We start from the raw sequence: 13483 nt of genomic DNA, 5'->3' as shown, positions 1-13483 counted from the left end.
CCAGGAGAGCTGAGTATAATTCAGGGGGTGGAAATGGACATTTAATTAACTAAAGGACTGTCAGGTATTTGTGACAAAAAGATCAGAACTGAATGGAAAATTTGACCTAATAGATTCAGGAGAAACATAAGGTAAACATCAAAAACCAATTATAAACGGTTTAATAAGGTTAAAATGCTTACTTTGTATATGGGAAAACATAATCTGTAACTCTTAAGAATGTTATCATTACTTAGGTAGTTTGAAAGAGCATACATAGATAGAAGGTTTGGATGAGTATGATGAGATGATCCTAAAAAAAATAAAATAAAATTGGGTAGGGAGAGGTAAATAGGGCAATTATCTCATACAAACAAGGTATGAATGGAATAACTTACAGTAGAGGCAGGAGGTTCATGGAGGGTTGGTAGTGCTAGAATCTTTAAGAAGGAATAACATATATATGAAATTTATATTTCTAAATGTTTACATCAGTAAAAGAGAGAAAGAGCAGACCAATGAATTGGGTATGCAATTAAAAAAACTAGAAAAAGAACAAATTAAAATCCCTGATTAAATACCAAATTGGAAATCCTAAAAAATTAAAGGTGAAATTAATAATAAATGGAATATCAGAAACTATTGAATTAATAAATAAAATTAGAAATTCATTTTATGAAAACAAACCCACAAAAATAGATAACCATGGTTAATATGATTTTTTAAAGAGAGAAAGATAAACCCCATACTAGTATCAAAAATAAAAGGGTGAATATACTACTACTGAAGATGAAATCAAAACAATTATTAAGAGTTATTTTCTGCCCCATATATGCCAATAAATTGAACAATTTAGTGAAATGGAAGATAATTTACAAAATATAGACTGCCTAGATTAACAGAAACAGAAAATAGAATAATATAAGTAAGCCTATTTAAAAAAAAGAAATTGAACAGACTATAAATGAACTTCCTAAGAAGAAAGCATCAGAACCAGATAGATTTACAAGTGAATTCTACGAAACATTTAAAGATCAACTAATTCCCGTATTAAATAAGTTATTGGCTTATAAGCAAAGGAGTCCTACCAAATTCCTTATATGAAACAAATATGGGGTTTATACTTAAACCAAGCAAAAACAGAGAAAGAAAATTATAGACCAATTTTATAATGAATATGGATGCAACAATCATAATAAAATATGGCCAGGACTCCATAATAATATATCACAAAGATTATACATGTGGGCCAAGTGGATTTAACCAGGAATGAAGGGATGGTTTAACCATAAGACAAACTCTTAAAATACTTTATTCTATCAATAACAAAAGTAATTAAAATCATATGATTATATCAATGGATGTAGAAAGATTTTTGATAAAATACAAACTCATTACCATTAAAACACTTGAAAGCAAAGGTATAAGTGGATTTTTCCTTTAAAATGATGAAACGCATCTACTAAAACCATCAATAAGCATATTTGTAGTGGGAATAAGCTAGACGCCTTCCCAATAAAATCAGGAGTGAAACAAGGATACCATTATCACCAATATTATTCAATATTGTATTAGAAATGCTGGCAATAGAAATAAGAGAAGAAAAGAAATTGAAGGAATCGGAATGGGCAAGTGAGGTAACAAATGATATGATGATATACTTGAAAATATATTTGAAAAAAGCAAAAAAATTCAGCTAAAAAGCTAGTTGATATATTAATAAATTCAGAAGAGTAGCAAATATAAAATAAGTCCACATAAATCATCAGTATTTCTATCACAACAAAACCCTGCAAGAAGAGATAGCTTAAAATAGCTATAGACAGTATAAAATATCTGGAGTTATACTTGCCAAGACAAACCCAGGAACTACATGAACATAATTATAAAACACCTTTTTATACAACTAAAGTCAGAATTAAATAATTGGAGAAATATTAATTGTTCATGGGTGGGCAGAGCCAGTATGACAAAATACAATTTTACCTAAATTAATCTATATATTCGATGCCATTTAAATAAATTAACAAAAATTTATTTTCCTGAATAGGAACAATAATGACAAATTTATTTGGAAGAACAAAAGGTCAAGAACATCAAAGGAATTAATGAAAAAAAAATATAAAGGAAAGCAATTTAGTAGTACTAGAGCTTAAACTATATTATAAGGAAGTAATTATCCAAACAAAGGTGGATCAATGGAGCAGACTACACAGTTATAAATGATTATAGTAACCTTGTGTTTGACAAATGTAAAGATTTAAGCTTTTGGGATAAGAATACACTATTTGGTTAAAAAAATGGTTGAGAAAACCAGAAAGCAATCTGGCAGAAACTGAGTATGGAAAAATATTTACACCATTTACCAAGGTAAGATAAAAAATGAATACCATGACCTAGAAATAAAAGAAGTCATCATAAGAAAATTAGAAGAACATGAAACACATTACCTATCACACTTATAGATAGGAGGAGTATTTACGAATAAATAAGAGATAGAGAGTGCTGGGAGATGTAAAATGGATAATTTTGATTACATTGAATTAAAAGGGTTTTGTACGAATAAAACCAATGTAGCCAAGATTAGAAAGAAAGCAGAAAATTGGAGGGTGGAAGAAATTTATAGAAAGTTTATTTTCTCAGCTAAAGTTCTCTATCTCACATATATAGGAAACTTTGTCAAATTTATAAGAATGAGTCATTCCCAATTGATAAGTAAATGGTCAATGGATACAAATGGTTTTTTGATGAAGAAATCAAAACTATATAGTCATATGAAAAAATGCTCTGAATCATTATTGATCAGAGAAATGCATCACAACTTTGAGATATCTCACACCTATCAGATTGACTAAAATGAAAGAAGGGGAAAACGAGGGAATGTGGAAAAATTGGAACACTAATATGCTGTTGGTAGAACTGTGAACTGACCATATAATATTGGAGACCAATCTGCAATTATGTCCAAAGAGTTATAAAACTGTATATACCCTTTAACCCAGCAAGGTGATCAAGGAAAAAGAAAAAGAAGCTATATGTTCCAAAATATTGTGGTGGCAAAGAACTAGAAATTGAGGGGATTGTGATGGAATACTACTGTGCTGTAAGAAGTGGTGAGCTGGTTGTTTTTAGAAAAACATGGAAAGACGTATGAAATAATGAAAAGTGAAATGAGCAGTACCAAGAGAATGATGTATGCAGTAACAGCAATATTGTTTGAAGAATAATTGTGAATGACCAAGCTATTTTTTTTTTTTTAGTGAGGCAATTGGGGTTAAGTGACTTGCCCAGGGTCACACAGCTAGTAAGTGTTAAGTGTCTGAGGCCGGATTTGAAGTCAGGTCCTCCTGACGTCCAGAGCTGGTGCTCTATCCACTGCACCACCTAGCTGCCCCAAGACCAAGCTATTTTGGAGTTTTACAGATACTCAAATCAACTACAAAGGACCTAGAAGATGCTGTCCACCTCCAGAGAACGAACTGACAAATAGAAAGTATCATAGTTTGGTTTTACATATGTTTATAAATCCATGTCAAATGGTGTCCTTCTCTAGTGTGGGGTGGGGAGGGAGAGAGAGAGAGAGATAGTTTGGCACTTAAATTATAAACCAAAAAATAAATAAAATTAATTAAAAAAAAAAACAAAAATAGAAAATGAATAAACTGAGGATTAAAATTAAAATGTATTTTATATGACAATTTTCTTTTGTAGGGTGATGAACCAGCACCTGTGGGGAACTACAACCAGAGAAAAGAAGATGAAGAAAAACGTTTTGGAAAAGCTTACAAAGCAGCTGCAAGAACTTGCTGGGACAATAAGTAAAGAAAATATAACGCCGTATGTTGACTAAAATTTTTTGTTTGAATAGCTATAACCCTTGTAACATTGCCCCAAAAGACAATGCTTCATAATGGCATCATTAATCTATTATAACACATCCTAGGGGCAGCTGGGTGGTTCAGTGGATAAATCCGGCCTCAGGCCACTTGACAATTACTAGCTGTGTGACCTTGGGCAAGTCACTTAACCCTCATTGTCCTGCAAAAAAAAAAAATAAATAAAATAACACATCCTACCCAAATGTGAAACCATGCGGTGGTATCATTACATTTGCCTTGATTTTTCTATTTCCCATTTGGAAATATGAACTGATTGCCTTCCAGACATGGGTTTTCCTTTGCACAGGGATAACCCCAAAACAGTCACTTCCCTTCTCCATCAATCTCTGCATCCATTGTACAAGCTGGTTTCCCTGCCATACCAAGGGCAGCATCATACTATCACAGACTTAGCAGTGGAAGGAACCTCAGAAGCTTCATTTTACACATATGGAAACTGAGCCCTAGAGGAGTTAAGTGACTTGTCCAAGGTCACACAGGTATATTGACAGAGGTAGGATTTGAACTCGGGTCCTCCGACTCCAAATTGAACCACATTAACAAAAAAACAAAAAAAAAGCAAAAAAGAAATTGAACCACATTGAATCATACATGGAATGCACATCACCTCATTTTGAGTGATCATAATCATAATTGTGTGTTTTTTATAGAGAGGAGAAAGTTCAGAATATTCCTCAGGCTGAAGAAGAGGAAGAAGACTCTGAGGAAACTGAAGAAGAAGAAGAAGAAGAAGAAGATGATGATGATGATGACAATGATGATAGTGAAGATGAAGAAAGTGAAGAAAGTGATGAGGAGGTTGAAGAAGTAGAAGAGGAAGAAGAAGATGACACTAGTGATGAACAACCAAGTAATAAAGAATATATTGCTGTTGGTGATTTTGTTGCTCAGCAAGCAGGAGATCTCACATTTAAGGTAAAAACAAGTTGAGTACCTAGTATCATGATAAACATAAATGTAACATCTAACTCGTGTGATAAAATACCAGACAAGATCATAGATCTAGCTCTGGAAAGGCCCACAAAGACCACCTTGTCTCACCCCCTCATTTTACAAAGGAAGAAACTGAGGCAAAGGGAATTGATGTGAATTGCCCAAGGTCACACAGGTGCAGGGTTTTAAACCCAGTTCCTCTGACTTTGGAAGCAGTATTCTTTCCTCTGTATCATGAGATCTAAAGTACATAGCAGTGGTATTCTTCAGTTTTTTCTCAGAACCAAATACTCTTCATTAGGAGAAGAAAAATACATGGGACAAGACACAAATAAAAGTACAAATAAAAGTTTTATAAAACTATCAATCAAATAAAGTCTATCTTCTTTGGACTTTTTCTTTGGCGGTGGGGAGTGGGGGGGTGGGGGAGGCAATGAGGATTAAGTACTTTCCCAGGGTTACACAACTAGTAAATGTCAAGTGTCTGAGGCTGGATTTGAACTCAGGTCCTCCTGACTCCAGGGCCATTGCTCTATCTAGGCGCCACCTAGCTGCCCCCTCCTTTGGACTTTTTCTGCTTGACCCAAAGGCCAAGGATTATTAGAAATAATAGTTGGAAATTTCAGAGAGGCAGATTTAAGCTTGAGGTAAGGGAAAACTTCATAATTAAGAGCTGAATTCCACTAAAAAGTGAATGAGCCACCTAGGGGCTGGAGGAAATAGGCTTAGAGGACTTCAAGCAAAGGTGACCACTTGCTTGGGGTTTTAGAGAGGATTCTTGTTCAGGTTATCAGTTGGATGGGATGGCCTTCCAACTCTGAAATCCTCTTATTCCTTTGAAGCAAATTAGAATTTGCAAATTAATGATGAAGATTTTGAAATATGTTTAATATTGAACAGTCTAAACTTTCCTTCAGGTTTCTAATGTAGGAGGTGTGAATTTGAGATTTTATACTTAGATGAACATAGAACACTAAAACTGAAGGAACCTTAGAGATAATTTCCTCTAACTCTCTTATTTGACAGATGAGACCAAGAGGGAGAACGACTTTCCTAAGGTTACAACAGCTTTTATGTTCAGTTCAGTTGCTTTTTAGTTGTGTCTGACTCTCTGTGACCCCATTTGGAGTTTTCTTGGCAAAGATACTGAAGAGGTGTGCCATTTCCTTTTCAAGCTCATTTCACAGATGAGGAAACTGAGGCAAACAGGGTTAAGCGCCCAGGGACACACAGCTAGTAAGTGTCTGAGGCCAGATTTCCTGACTCCATGGCTATCACTCTATTCACTACACCACCTAACTGCCCAGCAGCTTTTTTTTTTCTTTTGCAGGGCAATGAGGGTTAAGTGACTTGTCCAGGATCACACAACTAGTAAGTGTCAAGTGTCTGAGGTCAGATTTGAACTCAGGTCTTCCTGAATCCAGGGCCAATGCTTTATCCACTGCACTGCCTAGCTGCCCTGCCCAGCAGCTCTTAGAAAAAAATTAGAAAAAAATTTTTTGAGTCATGGTAGTATAATTGATCCATGATAAAAGGAATAACTTGGTATTTTATTTAGTAATTCTTTTTTTTTTAATGTATAAGGTATTTTATTTTTTCTGTTACTGTAAAGATAGTTCTCAACTTTTGTTTATACAAGCTTTACAATTTCAGATTTTTCTCCCTCCCTCCCCCCTCCCCCTAGACAGCAGGTAATCTGATATAGGTTATATCTATATATCTCTATACATATAGATATAGATATATCACACACACATATATATCACATATAACATTAATCCTATTTCTGCTTTAATCCTGTTACAAGAGAAAAAATCAGAGCAGTGATGCAAAACCTCAAATAGAAAAAAAAAAACAACAGTACCCAAACAAAGGAAATAATATTGGTTCAATCAACATGTACACTCCACAGTTCTTTCTTTCTTTTTTTTTCTTGGATTTGGAGATCCTCTTCTATCCTGAGTTCCCTGGAACTCTTCTGTACCATTGCATTGGTGAGGAAGAATATAGTCCATCACAGTAGGTCAACACTCAATGTTGATGATACTGTTTACAATGTTCTTCTGGTTCTGCTCATCTCACTCATCATCAGCTCACGTATTTAGTAATTCTTAATGCTGACATGGAGATAACAAAAAGTCTTCCTTAGTGACTGAACCTATCAAATCATTACATAATGACCAGGGAGAATAAGTATATACATTTTACTAAAGGAGATGAAAAACTCTTCTAATAGTGAAGGTGAGCCAAAATTATAATTATTATCATATTACATTTGACTGATATTAATTATTTAAACTTCATAATATGATATACTGAAATTTTATTTAAAAACAAAATTGTGCGCAGCTAGGTGGTACAATGGATAGGGCACTGGGCCTGGATTCAGAAGGACCTGAGTTTAAATCCAGCCTCAGACACTTGGCACTTACTAGCTATGTGACCCTGGGCAAGTCACTTAACCCTCATTGCCCACAAAAACAAAACAACAAAAAATAATTTGGCTTTCCAACAAATCAATTTTTCCAATAAATTCTTCATTAATTATTTCTCGATGGTAATTTTCAAATCCTATTTGAAAATATATTTGTAATCATGGTGAGATTAGAGGCAAATTAAATATAATATAAAAGAAAATTAATTTTAGTACATATATGAAACATAAGTAATGATGTGTTTAATTAGTACTGGATTTCTTGTTTGTTTTTCTTTTAAGAAGATGAAGTTCTCTCATCCTTCAAAAGAACCTGATGGCTGGTGGATAGCTAGAATATTCATGGAAATAAAGGTCTTGTTCCCAAACCTACCTGGAGGTTAGCATGTATATTTATTTTTCTTCTTAATTTGTATTTTTCAACTTCATTTTAGTTTTCTTCTTTTCATTTCCCATTACAACTTTTTTTTTGGCCCATGTTTCTCTTTTGTATAATGGCAGAACCTTTTGATCTATAAAATTACTTTAAATCAAAAGGGATAGAAGCATGAGAAATGACCCTGAGCACTTAGAGTGACACCTTTTTTTAAAATGATGTTGCTATTTTTTAAAGTTTAAATTGATTTCTGTGAGTGGTAAACGTGTCCTATTTCAATAATTTCTAGCCCTGTGTTAAAGAGAAAGAGGTCCAGGAATACAGTGAAGAGGAAAGTGAAGAAGATGTAGAGGTGGTAGATGAAACAGCCCATGGAGCAGAGATTAAGCCACGGTGAGCATGAAAGGAAGTACAGAGAAAATGTATTGATCCATTCTTTTCATAGAAACTTTAGGAATTTTTAAAAAAAATTTTGATATGTTTTCTGCTTTAGTTCTTTTAAAAGTAAAAAGAGCAATTTAACTTCATGAAACATTTTCAGAGTGAAAGGTTTTATCTTCCTTGGTTATATCCTGAAGGCATTAGATTTGCAGCATCTATTGACAAAATAGTACACTCACTACTAGCTAAATGAGCATTGAATAAATATCGATAAGCACAGCTTTTGTATTGCTTCATGTGTATATGCTTGTCTTATTTTTGTCTATCCCCAGAACTGATTCTCATTGGAGTGCTATTAGAAAAGCTATTACAGAGGTTAGTCTTTCCTACAATATTAATGATGTCTCATTTTATTATCCAGCTATCATAGTAGAATAGATCATCAAAAGTGGGATGGGACTTGGGGTGATTTGCTTTTATGTAAGGTACCATGCACAAAATGGAATATGAGGTACATGAATTAGATGAAATTTATTTAGTGGCCTGGTGATCTTTTTGTAATAGGACTTTAGGTATAGTTAGAATAGGCAGTTGTTTACATTGCATAATTTGACAGCCTCTGAATAAAGCCCTGGCTCCAAGTATCTTTTCCCTTGGTTGCCCTTCTTCCTGAAATTCCTATCATTTGATCTCTTCTGTGTGAGATCTCTGTTAAAATGCACAAGTTATTCTGAGATGATAACACTAAGCCATTAAGAGTCATTAATACTACACCTCAGCATTATTCATAATATTAAGCTAGTTGATCATATCACAATGTCCTGAGGGAATGAAAATGAGGACTTTAATTGTGTTGGGGGTAGGAGTGGGGAATAAGAGAGTAATGGAATTGACCCTTACTAGCTGTGTGATTCTGGGCAAGTCACTTAACCCTCATTGCTCCACCAAAGAGAGAGAGAGAGAGAGAGAGAGAGAGAGAGAGAGAGAAATGGGCCTGGGGCATATGAAATATTTCATTGAGGAGTAGGTGTCTATGGAAGGGGAATGGGCATAGCAAGGAAGACAGATCATTTCCTGGGAATAGTTGTGATTCCCTGATGATAATCCTTTACAAAATCTGTGATTAAATTCCTTGCTTTCTCCAATTTACAGCTCTCCTCCCACCCCCATTTATGCATGTATTTTGTACTGGCATAATGTTTGTGTGCGTGTGTATGTAGGTCTACATATGCACATGTACTTCTCATATCTCTATTGTATAAAGAAAGACTTATAAGGTATAGAGAAAGGAACATAAAAATCACTATTGCATTTCTTCAATAACTAGAGTAACACTATTGACGTGTTGACTGCTATGGGAGCTATTCCTGCAGGATTTCGACCATCAACTCTTTACCAGTTTTTAGAAGAAGGTAAGATTTCAGGTGTCAGTTACTTAGACTGGAAGCCAAATAGCCTCATATTATAATTTCTCCAATACATTAGTAACAATTTAATGGATAACTCAACTTGGTTAATGCTAATGTATTCTTCATTCCTGGAAGTGTGTAATTTAAAATTCTAAATGTGGGTTCTAATCTTTCCCCCCCAGTTTTGGGGGGAAACTGGCTAAAATCACTGATAAGTGAGTTTAGGCTTTTAAAGGGTTTATTAAAAGATATAAGATAGTAAAGAGAGAGAAAGATTGAGAACAGATTTCTTATAGCACGGAAATCCTAGCCTTCCTAAACCTCCCACTTGTAGTCCTGCCACCAAATCAATGTCTCAAACCAAAAGAGGACCTCAACCCTCAGCCAGCATCTGCTTCCTACTTCATGTTCTCCTCCCAGAAATGGGAGGTTCTTTAAGCTGATTGGCTAGCATCATTCAAATCCATTGGTTCACTGGACTTGAAGGTGGTCTAGAGTTAAGTTCAAAGTTTTTAGCTTCTGAGAACAATACTTTCTTAAGGGCTAGCCAGATGTGCTTACAATCTAGTTAACTGAAGTAAGCTAATCAGCAGTCAATCACTCTCAATTAATTCAGTAAATTTAGATTAATCTCTAGGTGGGTCTTTGAGTATCTGCTAAATCCCCTTATCTACCACATTCCATTATCTTGACACAGAAGAGATGGGAGTTTTCTGCTCCTCTTTGAGAATTGTTAGTCAAATTCTAAGGCAATTCTTATTTTTTTTATATTGAAAGATTTTTTTAAAAAAGGAACCTAAAAATATTTTTATTTCTAGCAAAAATCTCTGTAATTCTTTGCATTACAATGAATATTTAATTCTAATTTTAGGAGATTTGATATGCAAAATGTTTTTCTAATTATTAGTCTAGGATGGTTTTCTCAATTTTCTTTTTCTCAGACTTCTGTTATATAATTGAAAATTCATATGATTCTAATACTGATGTTAGGGATAATAAAGTATGACAAATTATTAAATAATGAAATAAAAGACTGATGATTTGTTAAGCAGTTATCTCTAATCATCTTACTTTGTGAATCAACATACTTTAAAAAAAATCTAGTCCCTCCAAAAAAATGACCAGAGGCAGTAAACTATGTAAATTATTTATTTTTCTTTCATACTGGCAAATTCCTTAAAATATTACTGATGTTATATGCAGAGCAGCTAGGTGGCGCAGTGGATAGAGCATGGGGCTTACAATCAGGAACTCACCTTCCTGAGTTCATATCTAGCCTTAGACACTTACCAGCTGTCACTTAACCCTGTTTGCCTCATTTGTTCATCTGTAAAATGATCTGGAGAAGGATATGGCAAACAAAAATCTTTGCCAAGAAAACCCCAAAGGGGTTGCAGAAAGTCTGATACAACCAAAATGGCTCAAAACCAAAATATTATAAGACCAAGATGTGGGAAAAGATATGGATGTGGAAAGATTTGCAAAAAATAAAAATGAAGTCAAACAGCTTAGATCATTTATATAAACACTATAATAATTCTCACCAGGTTTCTACAAATAAAGAATAAATTGAGAGGCAGCATAATGCAATGCAGCTAGAGACTTGAGTTCAAATCCCTCACCTGACACTTAATAGATGTGTGACCATATAAAAGTAACTGAACCCTTCCTCATGTGGAAAATGAAGAGGATAGTAATAGTAGTATGTACCTCAGTTTGATTGTGATGATTAAGTCAGATCGTGTTTGTAAAGTGCTTAATCATGAACCCATGTTACATGACAGATTTAGACCCAAAAGGGACCTTAAAAGTTATCTAGTCTAATGCCCTCATTTTACAGATGAGGAAACTGAGGGCCCAGAGAAAATTGTAAGGGAATTCCCTGAGATTCCATAGTTAGTGAGCAGCAGAACTGGGATTCAGAACTGGGTTTTCTGTCTCTAGTCTTTTTGCTGCTTTCCAAGTCTGCTATTTTTATGATGAACATGTTTCAATGTTACCATAAAAATCTACATAGAATATTGATCTACATGGTGTGAATGCGTTTGTGGTCTCCTTTTTGGGGGGAGGGGGCAGGGCAATGAAGGTTAAGTGACTTGCCCAGGGTCACACAGCTAGTAAGTGTCAAGTGTCTGAGGCCAGATTTGAACTCAGGTCCTCCTGAATCCAGGGCCAGTGCTTTATGCACTGCATCACCTAGCTGTCCCCTATAGTCTCTTCTTTTGAAGGGGATGGAGGGGGTGTCTGTGATTTCATTACTGCAGGGAGCTCCCAGTATGGAACCTCTTATGCTTGATCCAGACTGTTGTTGAGTCATTTCAGTCTTGTCTGACTCTTCATGACCAAATTTGGGATTTTCTTGGCAAAGATACTAGAGTGGTTTACCATTTCCTTCTCCAGCTCATTTTACAGGTGAGGAAACTGAGGCAAACACGATTAAGTAACTTGCACAAGGTCACACAGCTAGTAAGTGTCAGAGGCCATATTTGAACTCAGAAAGATATATCTTCCTGACTCCAGGTTCGACTCTATCCACTGTGCCACCTAGCTGCCCATCTGCATCCAGACTGAGCCATCTGTAACTTACAGTCTTAGAGAGTTGCCCAAGGGCCCGAGGGACTCAATGACTTTCCCATAGTCCTACAGCGAATATGTGTCCAACTTGAATTGAGGTATCCCTGACTCCAGTGCTCACCCTTATCCCCAGCACTACACAGCCTCAACATCTAAAGGATAATATAAAATGTTTTCATGGAAAGTAGTCAATATAATAATTGCATTTTTTCTTTAAAAGAGTAGCATGTCTTCTACATTGGACAAGAAGGTACTACCTTGTATATGCCTCTCTCTAGTTAAGTTTCTTGGCAAGGATCTGGCTTAGAAAGTAAACTGTGGTTATCTTGGTTGTAAAACATTGAAAAGCTTTTCAATAAGCAAAAGTAGCCCCACTAGAATATAAAGGAAGCTGCTGACTAGGAGGTAAACTCTTTGTATCAAATATTAGTGATAAGGGGCCAAGTCCAAGATATATAGGAAAGAAACACAAATGATCAAGGGCCATTGATTAATGGAAAAGTAGTCCAAGCATAAGAGACAGCTAGGTGGCTCAGTGGATAGAGCAGTGGGCCTGGAGCCAGGAAGACCTGAGTTCAAATGCAACCTCAGACCTGTGATAGCTATGTGACCATGGACAAGTCACTTAACCTCTATTTGCCTTAATCCACTAGAGAAGGAAATACAGTCTCATTGCCAAGAAAAACCCATGAACAGTATGGTCTTTGGAGTCATAAAGAGTTGGATACAACTCAACAGCAACAATAATAGTCAAAGCTTAGGAACAAAAGATCTCAAAAGAAGATAGCAGACTATTAAAGACCGAGAGAAAGATTGCTCTGAATCACTAATAATGAAAGAAATGCAAATTGAAACAATCTTTTTTTTATTTGTAATAAAGTATTTTTTCCCCGTTACATGTAAAGATAGGTCTCAACTTTTGTTTATACAAGCTTTCCAATTTCAGATTTTTCTCCCTCATTCCCCTCCCTCCACCCACCCCTAGATAGCAGGTAATCTGATATAGGTTATATTTTTATATATACATATATATATACACACACACATATATGTATATATACAAATATACATATATATGTATATATATACACATATATACACACATATATATGTATATATAATAACATTAAACATATTTCTGCATTAGTCATGTTATAAGAGAAAAATCAGAGCAATGACGAAAAACCTCAAAATAGACAAACATCAGCACCAAAAACAAAAGAAATAGTATGGTTCATTCAGCATCTATTCTCCACAGTTCTTTTTTTTTCCCCCTGGATTTGGAGATCCTCTTCTATCATGAGTTCCCTGGAACTTTTTTGTACCATTGCATTGGTGAGAAGAATATAGTCCATCACAGTAGATCAACACACAATGTTGATGGTACTGTGTACAATGTTCTTCTGGTTCTGCTCATCTCACTCATCATCAGCTCGCGCAAGACCCTCCAGGTTTCCCTGAATTCCTCCTGCTCATCGTTTCTTACAGCACAATAGTA

General features: G+C 35.1%; 1 protein-coding gene across 1 annotated transcript in view; it reads left to right on the top strand.

The window, feature by feature from the left end:
• NPHP1 (nephrocystin 1) overlaps nucleotides 1–13483 on the top strand; it is a 44652-nt gene that overhangs the window by 9008 nt on the left and 22161 nt on the right. Inside the window, 9 exon segments of the mRNA XM_043985306.1 lie at nucleotides 3691–3744; nucleotides 3746–3816; nucleotides 4529–4793; nucleotides 7528–7576; nucleotides 7579–7608; nucleotides 7611–7624; nucleotides 7911–8014; nucleotides 8335–8377; nucleotides 9330–9414. Coding sequence (XP_043841241.1) covers nucleotides 3691–3744; nucleotides 3746–3816; nucleotides 4529–4793; nucleotides 7528–7576; nucleotides 7579–7608; nucleotides 7611–7624; nucleotides 7911–8014; nucleotides 8335–8377; nucleotides 9330–9414 — 715 coding nt within the window.

The sequence above is a fragment of the Dromiciops gliroides genome, chromosome 2, assembly GCF_019393635.1.
Source record: "Dromiciops gliroides isolate mDroGli1 chromosome 2, mDroGli1.pri, whole genome shotgun sequence".
Lineage (NCBI taxonomy): Eukaryota > Metazoa > Chordata > Mammalia > Microbiotheria > Microbiotheriidae > Dromiciops > Dromiciops gliroides.
This window is presented reverse-complemented; position numbering and strand designations above follow the sequence as displayed.